Source organism: Drosophila nasuta, chromosome 2L, assembly GCF_023558535.2.
Source record: "Drosophila nasuta strain 15112-1781.00 chromosome 2L, ASM2355853v1, whole genome shotgun sequence".
NCBI classification, from domain to species: domain Eukaryota; kingdom Metazoa; phylum Arthropoda; class Insecta; order Diptera; family Drosophilidae; genus Drosophila; species Drosophila nasuta.
This window is the reverse complement of record NC_083455.1, coordinates 9,420,800-9,444,611: the sequence shown is the minus strand read 5'-3', so window position 1 is coordinate 9,444,611 and position 23,812 is coordinate 9,420,800. Positions and strand designations below refer to the sequence as shown.

General features: G+C 41.4%; 3 protein-coding genes across 3 annotated transcripts; 1 reads left to right on the top strand and 2 right to left on the bottom strand.

Moving 5' to 3' along the window:
* Positions 1-239: 239 nt before the first annotated feature.
* On the bottom strand, positions 240-12,000 carry LOC132783463 (uncharacterized; the record flags this gene model as incomplete). Its single annotated transcript, XM_060788628.1, has 6 exons — positions 240-724; positions 791-994; positions 1,451-1,518; positions 1,596-1,637; positions 1,778-1,903; positions 11,712-12,000. Coding segments are annotated over 6 exons (822 nt in total), but the record flags the coding sequence as incomplete, so codon positions are not given.
* LOC132783461 (general odorant-binding protein 28a) lies at positions 10,497-11,698 on the top strand. Its single transcript, XM_060788627.1, has 2 exons — positions 10,497-11,185; positions 11,524-11,698. Exon 1 carries the CDS (start codon positions 10,753-10,755, stop codon positions 11,182-11,184), a length of 432 nt encoding a protein of 143 aa, XP_060644610.1. The 5' UTR covers positions 10,497-10,752; the 3' UTR covers position 11,185; positions 11,524-11,698.
* Positions 12,000-21,053, bottom strand: LOC132783457 (probable chitinase 10). Its single transcript, XM_060788616.1, has 8 exons — positions 20,961-21,053; positions 17,071-20,889; positions 16,831-17,016; positions 16,494-16,773; positions 14,923-16,434; positions 14,623-14,815; positions 12,722-14,558; positions 12,000-12,584 (listed from the first exon to the last, which is right to left on the bottom strand). The coding sequence occupies exons 1-7, from the start codon at positions 20,991-20,993 to the stop codon at positions 13,178-13,180; spliced, it is 7,404 nt and encodes a 2,467-aa protein (XP_060644599.1). The 5' UTR covers positions 20,994-21,053; the 3' UTR covers positions 12,000-12,584; positions 12,722-13,177.
* Between the last annotated feature and the right edge of the window lie 2,759 nt (positions 21,054-23,812).

Sequence of the window (23,812 nt, the reverse complement as noted above, 5' to 3'; positions counted from 1 at the left end):
ACTTTGCAGTGTGGCGAGTTTAAAATTAGGACAGTTGAAGGCATTCTATGATCTTGAGTTAATAATTTTTGCAAATTTAGTTGCACTACAGCAATTGATAATTCAATTAATTTCCATTAATGATCTTTCTCATCTAAATACTCTACAAAAAATGGCTATTTTTGATTTTAGATTTTTATTTGGACCTTTTGCAGCTACTATATAATCAATTTGCTCTATATATGTATATACCATATATGTATTTTTAAATGTTTTGTTTTATTTTTGATATAGTATTTCGATTCAGTGAATTACAAATTATCAAATATCAATTGTTTCCGATTGCTTTCAACTGGTCTTGAGCTCATTCCTAAAACTTAAAGCAACTTGGATTTTACATTCTGTGTGTGTGAGTGTGTGAGTGCAGTCAGAATCAGTGCTCAAAGTGCTCATATAACAATATACTCATTCATGTAAAACCTAACATATTTTTTAAACTATATAAAAACTTATGAATATATGAATAGTATAGTAGTCAGTAGGTACTTTGAGTGTCTCTTTGCAGAACGAAAATCATTTATACTTTTTGTGTGGACTACGACGTTCATCAGTCCTGAACAATTGACGAATTTACTAAAAAACTATTTGCTCTCTACTCCTTTGGACATTCCTTTTCCTCGGGCGTTATAAACCACAATGGACACATGCCCAGCAAACAACCAATAGTGATGCCTATAATGCGACCCTGCAGAGTAGAAGACATAAGGAATTAGAAGAGTTTCAGTTTATTAATCGCACTGGATATGCTTACCCAACTGGAGGCTCGTCTGCTGGACTGTAGTTCAAATTGCTGTGGAGTCATTCGGGGCTGCTTCAGGCCCAATAAGTGGCAGGTGGATTCCACATAGGAGGCTGTGGTAATGCCAATAATATCACTAATCGTATTGCCCAGGCCAGCGGCGGCCATCGTCGATAGTGTTATGAAGTGACCCAAATAGCTTTCAATATATTCACCCTGAAAGATAAAAGTATTGAATTTTTATAATCGAAAATAAGAAAAATACAGATAATACTCAAATTACAATTATTTCACGATTTAATACACGTATGACTTTTTCTTATGTCTGAAGTTTTAAAATGAATATTAGTGCCATTATTTTTCATAAAAAAGTATAAACTTGTGAAATTAGACATTTTTTTTTAAAGAAAATATGAACAATCGTTAAATTCGAATTGTATTAAGGTCAAATTTAAATCAATAATTAGATTTTGAAGCTAGCTGTATGTTAATGTTAAATGCAAAATTATTTTACAATCATTAAATTTAGCTAGAAATTGAAATGAATATTCAAATTTATAAATAATTTTTTTTAGTGGAGTTTCCACTTTATACTATATCAATGATTAGGACTTATATCGATTTGTTGTCAACACTTTGTGATTTCATTTATGGGAATATTTTATTACTTACGGCCATGATCATGATGAAATTGTCCAGAAAGCCAAAGGCGATAAATGGCACCGCATTTACAAAGAAAACTGTCGAAAAGCAATAACAACCAGAGATGAATGTAAGCAACTTTCAATTTGAAAAATTCGCAATTTTGCCAACTTACTGCTATAAAGCTGTGCTGCCGTTGGCGGTTCTGCTGCTTCCACTGTGAAAATCGAGAATCCGAGATAGAGACAGAGAGAGAGAGAGAAAGAGAAAAATAATGAAAATTAGTTTTCAACTTCAATTGGAATGTTTTCACATTGTTGCAGTTGTTATTGTGTGACCCTTAATGGCAGCTTTTACCCAATTTCTTTTTAAGCCAATCGTCTGGCATGGCACAAAATGTGCCCGATGGATCCACAGCGCCCAGCGGCGTCTTATTCGAGAGTCGTCCAAAGCGAGTTCGCCAGCTGCCAACTGCCAGCTGACCTTATCGTTACCAACATGGACAGTGTAATAGATGTTGTTGTAGTTGTAGTGTTGATGTTGTTGTTGTTGTTTGTTGTGTGATGAATCGTTCGGGTTCAAAATCAAAACACAAGTGAGGAAGTTTATGCAAATAAACAAAACAAATAAAAGAGAGATTACAAGTTGTCACTAAATAATAATTAAATCAACTTAATGAATAGGTAGGTCATGCATCAGCTAAAGTTACCTTGAATGAAATTGAATTTAATTATAGGCATAAACGAATAATTATCTAAATGACAACTTAATGTTGTGATGATGAGTTATCTATAAACTATACTTATGATTATGTTAGGGGGATTATGAAGTGTAGCTTTGTATCCTAATTTCATAAACTAGCATCAGTAATTAATATTTTTGTTCATTATGTTGTCATTAAGTTATAATAAATAAATAGGTTGCTAAGTAGAGGATAATAAGTTATCTTTAAACTATACGTAATAAGAAGGAACTTTCATTAGCCGTTTTTATGTGTTTATATCCTTTTTAATAATAAACCTTTTTTATAAACATGAATAAAACAGTGGTAATTGAGATTTATATATATTATTCCAAGGCCCCACCGTCAATGAGCAAACAGTTTTGCTGTTGGCGCCTTAATTTCAGCTTTCGCATGCACAACGCTAATTAAAAAAAAGAAGGCAAAACGATAAAAGTTGGCGCATTATATAAGCCAGACCTCTAACCCCTTTTGACCTGCCCCACTTGATCCCCATCTTAATTCACACTTTGCGAATTGCATTAAAATTGCAATGGCAGCAAACAGAAAGCCGAAAGCACAAACAAAATGGCTGTGTAAGTGTGACTGAGTGGGTGTGTGTGTCTATGCATGTGTGTATACGTCTCGCTGCTGTGAAACTCAATTACATTTACGCTACGGCCGCGGCCGCAACTGTCGTAATTTTAGCGTTGCATACTTTCACGCGCCGCACTTAACATGTCTACATGTGTTAGTCGGCGGCATGTGTGTGTGTGTGTGTGCATGATGTGTGTTTAAGTTTTGTAAACGACACATTTTAGCGGCACTTTGAGCCTAACACTCTTCACCATTAGCAAAACGTGCAGTAATTGCGCTTAAAACTGTCATGTCAACAACATAGGCAACAGCATCAAATGGTTAACACGTGCGTAGTGGGTCAGGTCAGGGCGGGCCATAGACGTCATTAAACAATGATAATTATCATTATTGCTACCCTCTGTGCGCACAGAACCGCAACGACCCCAAAGGAACACAATTAATTAACTGTTGCTCCCCGAACAATCACAATGGGAGGACATTAAAAATGTGTTGCCTACTTCTAGGCAGCCCAAACAATACACTGATAAACACTTCGCGGTTACCCTGTAAATAAAAACCACGATTGTTTGTGTCAAATAATAGCTATAAATAGTCTTTACAAATAAATTATGTTGAGTGTGACTTTGTGTGCACAACGTTTGCCCCTATTTACTGTGTGTTTGTACCTGCATGATGTTGTCTGCTCTTTTATATGCTCCGCATAATCAGTTTGCCACAGGGGCATACTTTGTCGCTAGCTGCTGCTGCTGCCACCGCCGCCTGTCACACATCAGTTATACTATACGCTCTCTCTCTCTCTCTCTCTCTGTGTTTGAGTGTGTGTTTTGGCTATAAAAATCCAAGCAGTGTCTTTTGCTCGTGTTTTATTCATGGCCACTGAGCAATTTTCAGGGCAATTATGTCATTTAGCTGGCGGTTAAGTGTTAAACATAAAATTCTCACTTGATTCAACGAATCACAAAAACATGCCATAAAACATAGCAATGGCCGTAGAACATTCAACACACGAGTGCTCGACTATTTTTATACGCGACACACATAAACCGTGTTCAAATTTAATCGCAAGACGTGAGTGCATCATTAAAGGAGACATGAATGAGTTCTGCTAGGATGCAATTGATATAAATGGATATATTTGAAATCTTATTGCACATTAAATAAACAATTTCCAGTCAATTTACGGGCTATGCAATAGACATATTAATTTGAAAGTTAAACAGCCATGTAAAATTCACTGTCCACAAATTTGCTGTTTCTGTAATTATGCGGAAGCATTTCGGAATTGATGTCGCATTGATTTTTCAATTTAGCAAATAAAACCAATTACATAAATGTCGCAATAAATACGAGAATATGCCCAATAGAAAGAATGGGTACGGGTGTTTAATCATATACAGAGGCCACAAGGGCAATCCACTGACCTCGGCACTTCCTTTTTTTGTTGCGACATGTGCACACCAATACACATAGAAATAAACACGCAAAACAGCGACACAAACACACACACACACAGGCAGAGATATAGCGAAAGGCAAGCCTTGATTTGCTGGGCAAACACAGCGAAGCGAGCAAATATTAAAATGGGCGCCTGGAAGTAGGCAGCACTTGAATTGAACTCAAAGCTGAAATCTGAGAGCCGCACTTGAAGCTGAAGCTTAGTTCACCCGATTTCTCTTTTCACTTTATTTTTCTCGCTGTCTATGCTTGTTTATGGGGCCACAAAAGGCAAACCATATTTCTATCTGTGTGCCTGAGCAAGAGCAATCTGCTCTGAGACCACTTGCCATAAAAGAAGCAACAGGAAGACGTGCCGCACAGCTGCGTCCATGTGGTGTGTATCTGTGTTTGCTGACAACATAGTAGAAGAGGGTGAGAACGTTACTACACACTCTACATATACACACCAAGCACATACGTTTGTTTGGCGCATGCACTGTCAATGTGTGTGCGTGTTTGTACGTTTGTGTGTGTGTGTGTATGTGTGCGAGTCAGCAGACAATTTGCATAACATTTAGTAGCGCTTATTGGCTGGCTGTGCTGTCGAGCTACCTTACTGAGCTGACTGACTGCATGACTGACTGCTTCTGCTTAGCATTTAAATTGGCTGCCACCAGGGGCGGACATACACACACTTTCGCTTTCCACTTTCACTTTACACTCTTATGACTTTTAAACCAGACTTTGAGCATTGTAAGAACTTCACCTTGCATAACAAATGAACAAGTCATATCTGAGGTCAGCCTAAAAGCATGCTACACAATTTTGCGCGCAAGCCTTGAAGGCGACTGACAAACTTTGTGGCTTGACGCGTGTTGTGTGGTATTTTGATATTCTATATGTTTGCTTTAGTTTTCCATCCTTTAATTAACTTTCACTTATTAAAGTTGACTTTTGACTTGAATTTCAAAGTGAAGTGTACCGAAGTGTAGACTGTTCAATATTTAACTAGTTTCGTCGTTGAGGTTTGTTTATCTTTTGGTTCTTTTGATGAATTTATGAGCAATTTATACGTTTCATATGACTATTAATTTTTTGCTTGCTATATTAAATTATTCAGCTGGGAATAGCAAATTAGTATCATCAATTTAACTAGGATTCTACTTGCTCTTTATTCTTGAATGTGATTTTTTGTGAAATTCCAATTAATTGCATGTACTATATATCAAAAGAGAAAAACTAATTTCAATTTGAATCCGTTAACCAAATTACGGTTGAGTTTTGTGCTACACACAAAGCTAATGAAAAGCAAACTGAGCAAAACGGTTGAGCAAATATTTAATGCATTCCTTCACTCTAAAATGCTCAACAAATTCACAGCTTCAACTTTGGTTAAATTGAAACATTTTTGTGGGCCATTTTTGTGTATTGTATTTGTTTCTTCACTTTTCATTTTTGTTGTGTTGTGTTTGTGTGTAAACTCAAACAAATCCTCAGAGCGACCGCAATGTGTTACAATCAAAGAGGGCATAAAAACCAAATGTAAGCCAGCTTTTGGCTGTGCTTAGATACATACATATGTAATATATACATATGTATATATACAGATATTTCTGTGTATCTGTGTATGTGAGCACGTATTTAGTTATGTACACCTGGCCCGGGCTCTGTTCGCTGTGGCCCTGTTTCGGTTCTTCGTCAGCCTCTGAGAGCTTAACGCTGCACACTTTTCAATTTATCGCTCTGCTTTTTATGCTCTTTCCTTCACTCTCTCTCTCTCGCTCTCACTTTCGCTCTCTCACTCACTTCCGCATCCGCATCGCCTCCAGCTCCTCTTCCGATCCCGTTCAGCTTTCACTTTTGTTGTTCTTGCTCCCCCCTTGCAGTATCTGCTTTGCTTTGAGTTGCTTTGTTTTATGACTTTTTAAAGGCCAACGCACACCAATACAACATCCATGTATACACAAAGTATGCGGAGCTGGTTTGTTATACACAGCTGTTGCTTCCGCCTGTTGCCTGCAACATTCTCAAAATTCTTGGGCATCAACATTTCTCAGGTGTCGTTTGCCAATTCAAGACACTCACAAAACAGCACGTGCTTTGGCGAAAAGGCAGCAAATTGAATCAAATTACAAAAAGTTAGTGAGCTCTCTTGGCTTCGCACATTTTATATTGCATACTTTGCAGCGTCGCGCCATAAATGACTCATTTACAGTAGAGTTGAGTGCTGAGATGCCATCAGCAGGTGCACTGCAAACGTTGTCAGCCATGGGGAGAGTTTTCTTTTTTTATTAATACATGCACATCTCATAAATGCCAACTGCATTGCATATTCAGTTTGTTATGCTTGCTTTCACATAAGCACATTAAAGACAACTCCGGAAAGTATGCAACAGGAAAAATGCAAACTGAGCTGCATAAAGGACGCTTCCGAAGAACTCAATTTATCCACAAATTTTTCAATCATTCAACTTTGGTTTGTTATGCACTTCATCAGCAAACTCTTTGTAGAACATAAAACTTTCACTTAAGCGCGATTCACTTTTTTTATCGAGTATTGTCGCATATTGATTTTCCGCTTCAAGTTTCTTTTACGAGTACAATATGAAGTATAAACTCGTAGTGCGAAGTTTTTCAATTGCTCTGCCTGTCAGCTTTTTGTTTTTGCCAGCTCCCTCTCCAACTTTATCTATAAAAAATGCAGAATGTACATGCGCTTTTTGCTCTCCAAAAATAAATATTTTTTTTTTATTTTCCAAGTGATGTTGATTAATGTTCTTTGAAATCCCAAAACGTAAACTTAAAATTCCATCTCTTGCCAAGGCTGTAATGCTTAGTTAAGTCACAAATGAGGTCAAATAATGCTTAATAGAATTTATATGCATGTCGCCAACTAAACAGAGAGAGGAAAGAGTGAAGTGAAGAACGCTCATGGAACAGATGCTCTCATCAAGGCTCACGACTTTCTTGCACAGCACAATGAACAGCATTTAATGTAGGGGGGCTCGTAAGCTTGAAGGTGCCCAAGGCAGACAAGTGGGCGAGTTGGCAGGGTTGGCAATTACTTTGGGGTAGGTACGATGACTGAAAGTAGGTAGGAACCACCCCTAATGCCAAACGAATTGTCGGTTGCTGCTTTTTGTGGAGGCTGCTGCGATGCTGTGGCAAGCAGTGTTGACAATCCCCCATTTTTCCCGTCAAACGTGAGTGTTTTTTCCTTATAATAATTGATAACAGGATAAATTTGTGGGCAATGCTGTCAGTTAGAACAAACTGAAATATATGACCCTATTTTATATAAATTGTAATAATATGAACCTCTCAAATCAATATATCATGTTCTTTCAGGGCTATTAGAAAGTGTTGGCTTCTTTTCCGCTTTTAGCCTTTTTTAAAGACAGGACTATTAGAGAGCGTTGGCTTATTTTCCGCTTTTAGCCTTTTTAAAGACAGGACTATTAAAGAGTGTTGGCTTATATTCCGCTTCTCGCAATTTTTAAAGACTTTCCTTAGAGTTAATAACATCTTTTAAAACTAAGAAGTGTAGAAAGTTGGTTTCTGGTTTAGTTTATCCTTTTTTTGTAAAATTTTCCTAAAGTTAAAAATTGCTTTGAAAAACAAATGAAGTGACGAAGAATTTTGGCATTATTTTTTAGCCGTTTTTACAATCATCTTTCACTTTTCCCCCAAAATTTGACAACACTGCCCAGAGCAGCAAGCTTGTCGAGCTGTGCGACAGTCCACTTTACTGATGTTTCTTAAAAATGCTTTTGGCGTTTTGAGTGCCCACCAACCGCTAATTTGATTAACTTGGCTTTTGCTCAAGTACCCAAGCTTTACAACTGCACAAGCAGCATTTCTGCTTACTTATATTACTCATCCGGAAAGCAACAGTTAGCACTTCATAGCTAAAGTGTTGTGTGGAAAGTAAACCAAGGCTAAGCAGATCAAATTAACGCACAACTTTCAGGATTTGAATTACCGAAGAACTTTCAATTTTTAGTGCTCTTTTCCGTAGAATTTTTGTGTAATAAAAAACTTGCGAATTTTAAGAACTTTCTTTTACTCTTTTTTTATAGCTTTTCATCCTTCCTTCTTCTTAAGTGTGCTCTCATTGTGAATTCATGAAATTGCTTTTCCATCAACTGTTATTACACTTAACTGTAAATTAACATAATTCTGTGGGGTCTGTTTACATAGCAGCACGATGCTTTAACAGCCATTGTTAAGCATCATTATGTTAGCTAGTTATGTGAGTAGCCTTTTGATTAAACGCATGTTACACATTTACCATTCGCTTGGCTTAAATATTTATCAAAAGTCTCAACAAGTTTCTTATCAGTAAGCAAAGTTACGTGTGCAAACTCGTGAAACTTTTTGCGCTGATTAGCCCCACAACTGTTGGCCATTATACCTAGGAGTTACCTCGCTTATTTAGAGATGCAATAGTTTTGCGAGTGTGATTCAATTCACCCCATTTTTGCCAGATTTAAGCGGCACGAGAAAATAATCAAAAAAGTTTCGCAGAAGGGTCCAAAGTGTTGCCAGAACTAAAAGCTTCAGCGACAGCTGCGATGTTAACGTTGACGCCGACGGCAACGTCAACGTCAGCGCTGACGTTGTGCTTAGTGCGTAAAGCAGTTTCGGCAAGTTCCAACTAGCTGCAGGCGGACCCACAGCCAAGTTGTTTGGCTGTTGAAATTTTAATGAGCAGCCGCCGCCGCCGTCGACGAAACAAAACAGAAAACACAAAACGCAAAAAATAACAAAATGCGTTTACTTTTGGTTTTGCTTTACGCTGTGTTCCATGTGCTATACACAACGAAATATGTACAAATAGAAATGCATAAATAGATGCGCATATCTAAATAGTTTTGTTGATTTTGAATATTGTTTGTGCAGCAGTAATGTCAATATTTAGTGTAGTTAAATTGTTTATTCAGGCTTAACTCACAAGTTGGCATTAGGAACATTTTCAGTTTAACTGTAACAGTTATTCTAAGCAACATTTTTAGCTGAGGCATTTAAATGTTGCTGGCAACTAGGCTCAGTACATGTTCTTGGCAACATTTTAAGCAGCTCTTAAACTGTTAATAGACTTATTTTTAAAGAGTTACAACTTTTTGTTGCTAGACTTATTCAAAAACAAACGCAAGTATTTAATTAGACAGAAGTATTTTCTGTTTTGTTCCTATACCTATTTAATTAGATAGAAAGAGTTCTTTGAGTCTTTAAAACAAAATATACAAATCTAAAAATATCCAGAATATATGTTGCCTTCCTAATATTCACTTGAATTATTGTGTTAATTTTACCCTTTACAAGTATTATTGGCGTTATCTTTACCCTTTAAATGTTTGCTAACAACCATCGATGATAAGTGAATGTATGCCAAAGCTTATTTCAATAGTTTGCTATGTTGTAAGTTTGAGGCTATTGTCAATATTTAGTTTAAGTTGCAACGTGTTTACACTAAGCTAAAACTGTGCAGAATTATGAAAATTTGCAGCACAATTTTCGATGCCGAAAATGTAGCAGAGAATCATTAAAAGTAGCAAATAGCTTTTCAGCTGTTTAGATTCTGTAATTTGCTGCGCAATTATAAATGCATGAATAATTAATAAACTGGAAATCTAAAATGTAAGAGCCCATTACAATTAGTTTGCTGTGAATTTTTGAGTTTGTAATTAAATTTCTTATTTGTTGTAGCTAAGTAGCTTAATATGGTCTTTAGCAACATTTCTAGATTACAGAATTTCAACTGCAGGCTTAGCAACATGTGAAGCTTATGATTAGCTTCAATTTACAACGCTGTTAAAACGTAAAATGAAATATTCTGAGCATGTTAAGTAAATAGAGTACTGCACGTAAGTGAAAGCTCAAAGAATTTGCATTAGTTGTAATTACATTTTTTTAAAGTCTATTTATCTTAAAGATGTTCTAACCAGTATTCTGCACTAAAAATTGCAAGCTCACAGCTTATGCTTAGCTTAAAGTCATAACATCAACATGCGAAGCATGTTAAGTAGACAGAGCTCAGGATGTGAGAGTAATGTTATTGCTTTGGCTGTCAAAACAAATCAAACAATTTGCATTATTTAAATAAATGATGCCAGGATAAAACAGACAGAGCGAGTTCGAGTCATGCACAGGATGAGCACTCAGGAAATGTGGCAAATCTGTGCGATGATTTCATGATGTGTCTACGCCTTTGGTCACGTACGCTTCTCTCCTCCTCCCCATTCAACAAAAAAAAAAGCTTTGCAAATGTTTCGACTTTGCGTTCGAGTTACTTTAATAGAGACGTTTTGTGGGGGAGTGAGTTGTGAATGGAGGCTGCTCAAAGTTAGTTTGGGAAAAACGTTTAATAATACTAATTAAACATTGGACAATTAATTGACAGCCATTGTTATACGATCAATTGAACTCTATATAATTTCACAGCTGACAGATTGCCGTCAACATCATTTTGACTATAAAAAAGCGGCGTTTTAACTAGACAAATCAACAGTTTGCATTCACAAATTAACAGAAGCAGCAGCTCTCAGTAACTAACTAAAAATATTAACCAAACATGCAACGCTTTGTGTTGAATATCGCCTTAATCGCTCTGCTGGGAGCTGCCTTGGTCCGTGCCTTCGATGAGAAGGCTGCTGCGGCCAAGTTCATGGAGTTTGCCGAAACCTGCAAGGGCGAAGTTGGCGCCACGGATGCCGATATCGAGGAGTCCGTCAAACGTCAGCCAGCCAGCACATATGAGGCGAAATGCTTGCGTGCCTGTGTGATGAAGAAGTTCAAGCTGATGGATGCCAACGGCAAGGTGGATAAGGCTGCCGGACAGGAGAAGGCCAAGAAGTACACCGGCAACGATCCTGCCAAGCTAAAGCTGGCCATGGAGATCGGTGACATTTGTGCTGCCATCGAGGTGCCCGATGATCATTGCGAGGCAGCTGAGGCCTATGGTCATTGCTTCATGACGGAGGCACAGAAACGTGGACTTATGTAAGGTAAATATTCCTGAATACCTGACTACCAGATACCCGAACTCAGGATGAATTTTCAACAAAAGGAACATAACTAATTACTAGCTTATTATGTTATTAATAGTATGGGCATTGTTGCCTATGCAGTAAAAAATCGGGAAAAAATATCTATTTCGATAGAACCTAAGTATAAGTTAATGAAACTCTTTAAAATTTTGTACTCGACTCGAGCAAAACTTTTAAGAACAGTTATTACTAGATTAAAATGTATTGTATGTATTATTGCCATGCCTTTTTGTTCTCTACAACTTCTTTAAATTTTGTAATCTTTCATATTATTTATTTTTATTATGTCTTTGCAGGAAAATAACGGACTCTTTTAAGGAATATCCCCCCGACTATCAGATACACGAACCCAGGCAAAACTCTCGAAACAGAATTAACTAACTAATTACTAGATTATTATGTATGTATTATTTTAACGGTTATTTGTTGTCTATGCAGTAAAAAAGGAGCAAAAAAAAATATAATTATAAAAGAAAAAACTTACTCTCGTACAACTTCTTCACTTTGTCCGATTCCATCTTGAACATGGCATCCCGAAGATTGTGACGTTCGTCCTCATCCAGATTGCAGAGTAGTTCCATGGCACGTTCGCTGTTGAGGTGACTGCTAAACTTGGAGTAACTGCGGCCATCACTAACAGCAGCAGCTTTGTGCCGCACATTGCTGTGGTTATTGTTATTGTTGTTGTTGTGATAATGATAACTGTTGCTATTGCTGCTGCTGCGGAAGGTGAGTCGTCGGGGGGAAGCAACTGCTGTTGCTGGCCAGCATTGGTGTTAGCCTGATCTGCGTTTGGCAATGACGCATCAGATGCCCCAAGGCGCCGCAGTATTGTTGTCTCATTTCTCAAAATACGCAAATGCTCACTACGATCAAAATTTGTGACGTCACTAGAGTCGCACAGCAAATGTGTTCTTGCGTGTGTGCGCGTCCGTCAATATGTAAACAAAAACACAAGCTCTGCTTTGGGTCTCTTTGGTCACTGTCTTTGCCACGCACAACAACAAATAGTACGCACACAACACAATAATTCACGCAGCGACACGACCCGCAAACCAAATTATATGTTGCGTATGCAACTTCGTTGTCCGTTCGACTAAGCGATGGTTAACACATTTGCTGTTAACGATGACGGCAGCCCGAGTGGGTTTTGAGCTAAAGCTTTGCGTGTGTAAACTTGGCTCTCTCTCGCTCACGCTCGTTAAAGTTTAGCAGGTACTTTTTCGCGACTGAAATTCCAGAAGCAACAGCTGTTCGAACGCCCTCACACGTCTCATATATTACTATCTACGTACCACACACGTTTCGACTTGCCATATTTCTTTCGAATTCCATTCGCTAAGAATCCAATCATTCACTAAAAATCAAATCAAATCAAATTTTGAAAACAAAAGTTAAATTAACTTAATTTTTTTGTCGCATTGAATTTATTTTGTTTTTTTTTGCAATGAACTAGTATGAATATTGATCTAATTTGGTTGTTAATTTTCATACCTGCTAATTTTTGCGCGTAATTTGGATTTATATTTAACTGTTTATGATTTTCATGGCTGAATGTTTGATAATTCTGTAATAATTTTTCGTCAACTTAAAACTAATAATAAAATGAACGATGTTTTTAAGGAGACCACATTTATTGTACAGCAATGTGAAAATACGTGTGTGGGCTTTTAGCTCTGCAGCAAAATCGGTCACACTTAAGTAGCAGTATTTTTAGTTTCTCGTTGTTGCTTTGGTCACACTCTAGTAAATTTTAAGTTTACCGCTTACAATTGCCGCGCTTTCCAAAGAAGACTCGAGAGAACATATAATTTAAATATATTTATTGTTTTGATGTGTGTGTGCTTACAACTAATTGGCAAAAATCTTGAAAACAGATTGCGAGCCCAGTCAGCAGCAAAATACGGATGTATAAACTAAACGTATAGTCACTTAATAAAAACAGAATTATTAAGTGCAATCGTTGGCACGTTGTCCTGGAATTCCTCGCAACTCCTGATTAAGAGTCCGCAGCAACGGATGCTTACCACAGCCGCAACGGCCACGGAAATCATCCAGATCCAAAGCCCACACCATGCCGCCACCCAATTTAAGGCTGCGTACAAACTGCGACTTACGACGAATGTCGGCAACATCATCATAGGAGACCCATTGATTGCCACTGTAAGCATATGGACCAATGCGACCCTCCTCATCACGCACCACAGTCCAGCCGCCATTGCTAATCTTCTCACATATCTCATAGTAGGCCAAGAAGCCGCCAGCTCTTGTATAAGTGCCCGCCTGTCCTGGTCCAATTGATTTGTCGTTAAGTGAGCGTGCATTCTGATTGGCCAGTGAAAAGGATTGGCCATAGAGTGGCATGCCCATCACTAGCTTCTTGGGCGGTGTGCCCTTGTCCAGCCAATAGTGTATACTATAGTTGCCATTGAAGTAAGGATTGCTATCGCCCTCCACATAATACAATGGTGCCACATGACCCGTCTGCTTGTCCCAGTGGCCATGGAAGTCATATGTCATCACAGCTATCCAGTCGAAGTAGCGCGCCAATTGTGGCACATCGTAGCCCGCATCGATGACCGTTTTGCTGGGGGAAACGGCAGCAGAGAGCAGCAATCCACGTGGCCGGAATGCATCTGACAGTTCGCGCACCAGCGCCGCAAATCCTTGCTTCTCGGCGGGCGCACCCTTGGCACAGTCCACCTGCCAGCATACCGGATATTCCCAATCCAGATCCAGGCCCTCAAAGCCGTATTTATCGATGAAGTTCAGCACGCTCTCAATGAAACGTGCTCGTGCCTGAGGATCCAGCACAAGACGCGCATACTTGCTGCCCAGCGAATCATTCCAGCCACCAATGGCAACGGTGACACGCAGACCTTTCTGTTTGTACTCCACCACACGTTCATAGAAACGATTATCAATATCAGCCCAGGAGTCATGAGTCTTAATGGTGAGCGAATTGCTGTTAAGCACCGCAAATCCGTAGACAATGTGCGTGCAGAGATTGGCATCGATATCCTCGGGCACATACTTGCCCTGGCCAGGACGATACCACGCCCAGTTGGTGAAGTAGCAGACCACCTTGTAGTCCTCATTGCTGCCCAGCGGCGGCGCTGGCGTTGGCTTTGGACGCGCTATCGGCTTCTTATTGGGCGGCGTAAAGGGTTTCTTGGTGGGCTTGGTGGCAGGACGGCTACTCTCCGTTGTAGTGGTTGGCTTAGGACGATGCACCACCGGAGGCTGCGTTGTCTGATCTGCGCGCACAGCGCAATGCGCATTGTTGGGCCAGTCGCAGTAGTTCTCGTTCCAGTGCAGACCAGCGGGGCAGCTGTAAGTGAAGATATCGTTTTCATTAAGATACTCCATATTAACTAAAATGTTTTTCAGCTTACCGCTGCTCGATGAGCTCGCCATACTGGCAAATGTAGTACTTGTTGCAGTCACGTTCGTGCGCTACGTAGTTGCGACCATTGCAGTCTAGCGGCTGGTCAGGATCAGGCCTTGGTGAAGTTGCAATCGCTTGTGATGGTGTTACGGTGTTTACGGTTGGTTTTGCGGACACCAGAGAGCCCTTGTCGCCGGCAACTGTAAGTAAATGTTGATTTAAGTTTAAGAGGCTTATAATTCAAGCACGCAACTTAGGTTCTATTCGTTGAATTAATTTTAGAGCAAGGTCAAATGTTCTAACTTACTCATTGTTTTCTCGCTCTTTTCCAGCAGACACTTGGGATGTGGTCCGCTATAGCCACGCAGCACGCGATTGATGGTCTTCAGCAATGGATACGACTCGCAGCCACAATCGTTTTTAAAGTCATCCAAATCCAGAGCCCAGATCATGGCTCCTCCCAAGCCCATAGCACGCACATATTCACTCTTGTGTCGAATCATGGGCGCATCGTCGAAGGACACCCACTGATCCCGCGAGTAGGCATACGGACCCATGCGGCCACGGGCATCTCGTACCACATTCCAGCCGCGTTTTTGTATGTACGAGCAAATTTCATAGTAGGCCAGGAAGCCACGTGCCCGAGTTGCTTCACCTGCCTCGCCGCCTCCATAAGTTGGCGCATTCAACTGATGATCATTTGATTGAGCAAGTGAGAAGGATTGTCCATACATGGGCATGCCCATTACGAGTTTCTTGCGGTCTGCGCCGCTTTCGAGCCAGTAATTGATGGAGAAATTGGCATTGAAGGTCGTGGTACCCTCTGGATGATCGTACATGGGTGCCACATGTCCAGTGTGCTTGTCCCACTGTCCATGGTAATCGTAAGCCATCACAGCGATCCAATCGAAGTAGCGCGACAACTCAGGCACATTGTAGCCCGCATCGACGACCTTCTTGTTGGGCGAAACGGCGGCTGAGAGTAGCAAACCATTTGGCTTGAAGGCCTGAGACAATTCGCGTACTAGGTCGGTGAATCCTTGCTTCTCATCGTCGGTGCCCTTCTTGCAGTCGACTTGCCAGCACACTGGATACTCCCAATCTAAGTCGAGACCATCAAAGCCGTATTGTTCAATGAAGTTTAACACGTGGCGAATGAATCTTTCACGAGCTGCTGCACTTCTGACCAAGCGGGCATATTTATCACCAGCCGAGTCATTCCATCCGCCAATGGCCACGGTCACCTTGATTCCCTTCTTTCTATAAGCGATAACTCGCTCGTAGAACTTGTTGTCCAAATCTGCCCAGGAATCGTGTGGCTGAATCGTTAGCTTCTCACGGTTGAGCACTGCAAATCCGTATACAATATGTGTACACAGATCGGCGTCGATATCCTCGGGCAAAAATTTGCCGCCCCCTTGACGGTACCACGCCCAGTTGGTGAAGTAACAGACAACCTTGTAGTCATTCGCATCTCCAGTGCCAGCGCCAACAACAGGATAGCCTTGTTCCATTTCAAATTCACCCTCTTCAACGTCGTCGTCGGGATCCACTTCATTCTCCTGCGATGATTCCACCTCTTCGTTGCTGGCCTCTTCGGGGGAGGAGTATTCCGGTTGCGCAGGCTCTGGTTGCGCCATCACAACCACTTCTTCCTCTGGCTCTTGCTCCTCGCCACCTTCATTTTCCTCATCTTCAGCCTCGCCGCTTTCTTCTGGCGGAGGTTGCTGAGCGCCTTCGCTTTCAACGGATGCTGTGCCCACCTCTCCAGAAATGGGTTGCTCCTCCACAGATTCTGCTTCGGCGGGTATTAATCCAGCTGTAATGATTAGAGAGTGCTTAGGTTTGCTGAGTGTATTTGGCTGGCTAAAAACTTACGAGTTGGTTCATATCCACCTGGTGGATCCTTGAGTACTGCATGAATTTCCCTGAGTAACGGATGCACACCGTCGCCGCAACGATTGCGGAAATCATCAAGATCCAAAGCCCAGACCATGCCACCACCCAGATCTAAAGCTCGCACCAATTGCGACTTCTTTCGTATCATGGCCGGATCATCGTAGGACACCCATTGAGTTCCCTTACGCGCAAATGGTCCCATTCGACCACGCTCATCTTGCACCACTTCCCAGCCTTGATGTTTTACACGCTCACATATCTGTAAGTTACCGAATGTTATATTATTGTCCCTAGTCGTTTACTATTTGCAACCTACCTCATAGTAGGCCAAAAAGCCAGCTGCTTTGGTGAATTCACCCGCCTGGCCAGGACCCGGTGCCTTTGCATTCAGTCCATTATTGTTTGCATTCTCTAGAGTAAATGACTGGCCATAAAGTGGCATGCCCATGACAATTTTGCGTGAAGGTGCACCCTTCTCTATCCAATAGTTAAGCGAGTAGTTCTGCAAGAGATTTGCATTTAGGGAATAATATTTAAGTGGATTTTCTAAACTTACCGCATTAAAGTAATCATAGTCATCATCGGGATGATGATACAGCGGGGCCACATGTCCGGTCTTCTTGTCCCACTGTCCGTGGAAGTCGTAGGTCATCACGGCGATCCAGTCAAAGTAGCGCGAAAGTTCCTCTACATCATAACCAGCATCAATGATTTTTTTACTAGGAGAAACCGCTGTGGAGAGCAGCAAACCACGTGGTCGGAATGCCTCCGATAATTCCCTCACCCAGGCAGTGAAACCTTCCTTTTCATCTGCGAATCCCTTGTTGCATTCAGTCTGCCAGCAAACCGGATATTCCCAGTCGAGATCAAGACCCTCAAAGCCATATTTCTCAATAAAGTCGAGTGCGTGTCTTATGAACTTGGCACGTGCTGCAGCGTTTCGCACAAGGCGACTATACTTGTCGCCCTGCGAATCATTCCATCCTCCCAATGCCAAGCTGACCTTGATGCCCTTGCTCTTTAGTCCGCTAACGCGTGTATAGAAGTTGTTATCGATATCCGCCCAGGAGTCGTGAGTGCGCAATGTCAATTCGGAATAATCCAGCACGGCGAAGCCATAGATGACGTGTGTGCAGAGATCTGTGTTGATGTCGTCGGGTGTGTAGCGTCCCAGTCCCTTGCGGTACCATGCCCAGTTGGTAAAGTAGCAGACAACCTTGTAGTAACCATCGAGTGGTTGCAGTTGTGGCTTGTCCGTGGGATAAGTTGGTCTAGGTGTGGTGCTAGGTCTCTGGGTGGTTGGAACAGGCTTGGCAGCGGCTGGAGGCTTTGGTTTGTTGGAGGTTGAGCCACCAATAGAGGAGGTTTCTCCGCCATCTTCTTTGCAATGCGCTGATGCTGGCCAATCACAGTTGCCCAACGCTTCATTGTAGTGCAGACCGGGGGCACAATCTGCAGCCTGCAGTCGATTCCATAGGCAGAAGAGATACTTGCTGCAGTCTCCTGGGTAAGGAACACGTTCCTCGCCATTGCAGGGATCTTCTTCGCTGGCCTTGGACTGCACAATGCGCAAATACTTCTTGCTGGTCACACACTGCACATTCTGCGGCCAATCGCAGATCTTGCGCAGCGCATCCCAATGCAACTCTCCACCACATTCACTAGGAACGAGGGCTCCATTAACACAGATGTAATATTTGCCACAGTTCCGATGCGTATAATATTCTCCCTCATTGCACCTCGATGAGGTTGGAGGTCGTGGACGTCGCGTGGTACGGTTGGGTCGTTTCGTAGTGCTTCCCACTGCTGGTTGCTGGGTTGGTTTCCGACTTGGCTTGGGCGTCGTCTTCCTTGGTCGCTTGGTGGAGCTGCTATCAGGTCTACTGCTGGTAGAGCTTGGTCGCTTGCTGGTAGTAGTTGGACGCTTACTCGTAGTGCTAGGTGGGCTAGTGGTAGTGCTAGGTTGACTCGTAGTGCTGGTTCTAGTGCTCGTTGGTTGGCTGGTCGTATGCTGCTTCTTCACAGTGCACATCGCAGACGCTGGCCAGTCGCAGCCCTTCACCTCGGTGTTCCAGTGCAGACCACCTGGGCAGAACTGTTGCCTTAATTCACCCGCAATGATGCAATGGTAATATGAATTGCAGTTTGTTCGATCCGGATAGAACTCTCCAGGCTCGCAGTTCGAGGCCTGAACAACGGGATAAACCAATGCAGGCACTGGTATGGTCGTATGCTCTGGACGTGGGGTGGTTTTGGTCGGCTTAGGTTTAGGCTTGGCAGGACGCTTTGTTGTTGGTTTTATTGTTGTAGTTGTTGTGCTTGTGGTTGGAATAGCTGTTGTGGAAGTCCACCAGGCTGGTGTAGTTGTGGTCTTGGGTCGCTTGGTGGTAGTAGTACTAGTCGAAGGTCTGCTAGTGGTACTGCTTGCTTCCCAATTCGGCCAGGAAGTGGTGTGATCGTGCTGAGCAGCTCCACCTCCGGCAGAGCCGTCGCTGCTTATGGTGGTCATTTGAGGCGGCACCGGAGTCACGGGTTGAGGTGGTCGCTCGCAGTTGCTTCTAGTTGGTGGCTCCGAGTTAAGACGACCCAGGGCACGATTGAGCGCTTTGAGTAGCGGGAATGATTCACTGCAGCAGCGATTCTGGAAATCATCCAAGTCAACTGTCCAGGCAGCAACGCCACCAAAGTCATTGTTGACTGCATAGCGTGCTTTAGCCTCCACGCTGGCTGCATCCTCGTAGCCAACCCACTGATCCCCGGACATGGCATATGGACCGCTCTTGCGATCGGAATCCCTGCCGGTTTTCCACTTCTGCTTGCGAATGCGTTGACATATCTCATAGTAGGCCAGCATGCCGGGCTGTTTTGTCAGTTCGCCTGCGTCGCCAGGTCCATTTGTGGGCACACCCTCACCAATGAGACGCTGACTGCTCTGCTCCAGGGTAAAGGTCTGACCGTAGAAGGGTATGCTCATGATGAGCTTTTCACGACGAGCGCCCATCTTCACAAGCAGCTGCATGGTGTAGTCCGTGTTGTACTGCGGATACTTGTCCTGGGGACGGCCGTATAGCGGACTGACATGTCCGGTCTGACCCTCCCAGGAGCCATGATAGTCGTAGCTCATCACTGTCATGTAGTCCACGATCTCAGAGAGCGCAGCAAGTTCGTATGCCTCGCTAATGATCTCCTTGTAGCCGGAAATGGCCACGCCCAATTGCATCTTTGAATTAACGCGTTTCATTTCATTGCGAATCTCACGCAATAGTTTAGTCAGATTGGGTCTATCGCTGGCTGGGCCTTTGGTGCAATCACTCTGCCAGCACTTGGGGTAATTCCAGTCGAGGTGCAGACCACTGAAGCCGTAACGCTGTAAGAATCCTGTTGCACTGGATGCAAACACCTTGCGCTTGATCTCGTCACCGGCAAGGCGAGAATACTTGTCGCCACTGGAATCCGTCCAGCCACCCATGGCTATAAGCACTGGAACACCCAGTGAGATAACACGTTTGTAGTATTGATTCTCAATATCCACCCAGGGATCAAACTCGCGGATGGTCAAATGATCGGGATCCAAGGAGGCAAAAGAGTAGACAATAGCAGAGCATAGCTTGGGGTCAAGTTGCTCGGGCACAAAGTGTCCATCTGCCTTGCGATAGAAAGCCCAGTTGGACATGTAGCACAGTACCTTGGGTTCCATGTTGTAGTTCTTCTTTTGTGTTGTTGCCTTCACCTGGGACAGGGCACCATAAGCGGCACCAGCGTCTGCGAGCTCAGCTTGAGCTAAAGCACCATAATACTGCTGTTCCGTAAAGCCATCGAGCTCGTCAATATGTTCCAGCTGTTCAATGTCCACAGCCTTGAGGAGTTGCTGATGCGGAGAACCGAAGCGATAAGGTTGTGGTCGATAGTTGTCTTCTGCGCTGGGCACTATGAAAGCAGCGTATTTATCTGAAACTGACCAGGGATCGGGTTCAACCAGCTGGGTCAGCTTTTCCTGTTGCTGCTCCTCTGGTATATCACGCACATAGCTAGCTGAGAGTCCATCTAACTCTGACTCGTCCTCATCCTCATCGTCACTGGGTTGCGCCTCCACAGAGTCACGCACAAAAGACCTCAGTGGTGAGGATTCCCGCAGCTGTGCCGCATTCTTCTCATTGATACTGGGCACGCTCTCAACGGCGCTGCGCAGTGGCAGAAAAGTGTCTCCGAATGTCGGGCGAATGCTGAACCGGCTGAGTGCACCAGCTTCATCCTCAAGGGGCATGCTCTCCACTGCAGCTCGCACAAATGCTGGCTTATAGCTGGGTGCAAAATGCACTTCAGGCGCCTCGATGCGAATGTGCGCCATCGCCGCTGTTGCCCACAGGCAAAGCATCTAAAGAAAGAAAGAGAGTTATTATTATTAAAAGTATAAATGAGCATGAGGCATTACTATTTAGAACTTACCAGCAGCCTGCCATGCGCAGCTCTTCTACGCATCTTAAATGTTTCCGTTTACTCTTACTACTTTTTGGAGTTTCCCTTTAATATTTGTTTTATCTGTAAGAGATTAAAGTGAAATATTAACAACTTATTTTCGATTTTTTTTATTCGATTGTGTTTCTATTAAGGACACCCTTTTTAAAGATTTTAATTCAGCGTTTGAGCTAAGTAGAATTCTTGTTGCTTAAATATATCTTTACTATCAATAAGATTTTTTATATATAAATATTTTATTTGATTGAATGATAATTCCTGCATATAATCTTTCTAAAATTATATCCAGTAGTAAAAGAACACTTGGATTTTAAAAATAAAATAACTTTTTGCTAGAAACAGAGAAGCTAAAAGTTTGAATTATTAATCCAAATACCTTCTCCAACGTTTTAGTTTCTTATAAAGTCTACGACTCTTTTTTAAATTGTATTTTATTAAAGAGAGTGAAGCTTTTATTCGCACTTGAGTAAGATCTCTTTGCAGGTATATGCAGGTGGCATGTTTAATTCCTCATGAATTCTCATCATTTAATGCGAAATATGATTACGAGTATTTCAGATTGGTCTTCATTCAGTGCTCGCATATATGATTTATTTAGTCAGACATCAAACATTATCACGTTGTCAGCGTTGTCCTCTCGCATTACGTGCCGCATTGCGTCGCACATTTTAATGAGGTTAAGTTTAGCTGGTGCTCTTGGATGACAAATTGGGAAGTAATATTGTTGAATTGACTTTTGTTTTTATTTGTTTGCGCCCGGAACTTGTTGATATGCCAGCCTATAGATTGTAAGTGATAAATGTCTATTTCTTGTGTTTTTAATTGTAAAATTAGTTAGGCGCAGCAATTTCAATATTTGGGGCACGTTCAGAAATTACTTCTGGTTTTTTTTTGGACAATCGAAACTGGCTTAATTTCACACCATTTTTCAATATTTTATATAAATTTGTTAAACACCGAACTTAACTTGTTTTCAAGCTGTCATTTCATTGGCGAACGATATTTGTATTAATTAAATTCATAAATCGCTTTTGTTCACTTTGCATTAATTCTAATTAATGCGTTTGAATTCGCCGCAGAGCCATAAATTTCATTGTGGTTTTGAATAATCGTTTACAATATATGATATTTGTCCAAATGAACAAATATTAGGACTTTATTTTATACTAAATTTTCTACCTAATGTAAGGCTTAACTCACTTATCCTTGTATGTAATTTTTAGGATCATATGATTACAATTATTTCGAAATATAGTCGATGCAATTTCCACCTTTTTCTCTTTATATTCATTTATTTATGCTTTTTAATCTACTGATCAAAATCAAATTTACTGATACTGATCTCCTAAATTTATATCATAATAGCTTTACATTTGAGGTACACTTAATTTCTGTCTATTGGCTTAATCTATTTATAAAACAAGTAAGAAAGCTACAGTCGAGTGTACTCGACTGTGAGATACCCGCTACCCATTTGGAATAAAAGAAATATATTTTGCGGTATTTTCTCAAAATATACCGAAAATACTGCAAAAATACTAAAAATATACCGAATGGTATATTTGGTATATCGACATAGTACCGCATTCAAAATATACCATAGACGGCACAATATACCAGATTGTCAGCCAAAGCAACTCAGACCCCTAGTAAGTAGGCGCTTTTGCCCATACAAAAGTATTTCTTTAATAACTTCGACAATTTTTATCTGATTGCAACCAAATTTTCAGGAATCATAACTACTATAGTTATTATCGTATATACCAAAATTCGGAACTCTAGCTTTAAAATTACGCTTGTCATTCGATTTTTTTGATTTGCGGGGGCGGAAGTGGGCGTGGCAAAATTTGAAACAAACTTGATCTGCGTGCAAACATAACAAATGCTGTCGAAAAAAAATTATAGCTCTATCTCTTATAGTCTCTGAGATCCAGTGTTTCATACGGACAGACGGACAGACGGACAGACACACAGACGGACAGACGGACATGGCTATATCGTCTCGGCTGTTGACGCTGATCAAGAATATATATACTTTATAGGGTCGGAGATGCCTCCTTCTACCTGTTACATACATTTCCTGCCGGCACAAAGTTATAATACCCTTCTACCCTATGGGTAGCGGGTATAATAATCTGTTATGATCGATTAATAAGTAGTCACCTTCCGATTTAAATGAATTTATTTAACTGCTCTGTAGAATCAACATAAATAGAGTACAGAGTATAAATTAGTCTACTACACTACAACAGTTAACAATTCCTATTTGACTCACAAAGCAACGATCCTTGCGATGAGGCACAAAGAAAAGACCTACATATACATTAGGTCTATAGAGACAACTGTATGACTCAATAAATGGATACCATTCTTATGGCTTTTTTTACTATTTGTTATTTCACCTTTCACAGTATTTTAATATCTTTTTTTTTAATATTTGCATAAATCTATTTAAGTATTTGCCGCGGGCGGTGGCGTCAATGTCTTTCTCTTTGGCTCATTTAAATACGCGTAATGTGCTCTGCTTTGCCAACTTCTTTTTGTTGTTGGCCAATATGCAAATTGGTTTTCAGAATTAGGTTAAGAGCTTTACGATGTTGACCGGTTTTTGTTGTTGCTTTGAATGTCGCCGGCTAAGCGATAATGCGAAAAGACGTAACATCGGTGGGCAATATACTTATGTATAAGTGTGATATGATTATGTATGGTAATAAGAAGAAATGTAATCCCACGCCAAATGCCAGAATATGTGAAAAGATGTTGGGCAACTTTTGCAGTTCAGGTTTTCATTTGGGGTTCATTGAACGCCAAGAACACTTCAC

What these genes read in the sequence shown, in the direction of transcription:
- LOC132783461 (XM_060788627.1), top strand. Translation starts at nt 10,753, where the DNA reads ATGCAACGCTTTGTGTTGAATATCGCCTTAATCGCTCTGCTGGGAGCT.
- LOC132783457 (XM_060788616.1), bottom strand. Translation starts at nt 20,993, where the DNA reads ATGCGTAGAAGAGCTGCGCATGGCAGGCTGCTG. An exon ending in CTGCGCATGGCAGGCTGCTG is followed by an intron (nt 20,890 to 20,960) that starts GTAAGTTCTAAA and finishes TTCTTTCTTTAG; the next exon opens with ATGCTTTGCCTGTGGGCAAC. An exon ending in AGGTGGATATGAACCAACTC is followed by an intron (nt 16,435 to 16,493) that starts GTAAGTTTTTAG and finishes TAATCATTACAG; the next exon opens with CTGGATTAATACCCGCCGAA.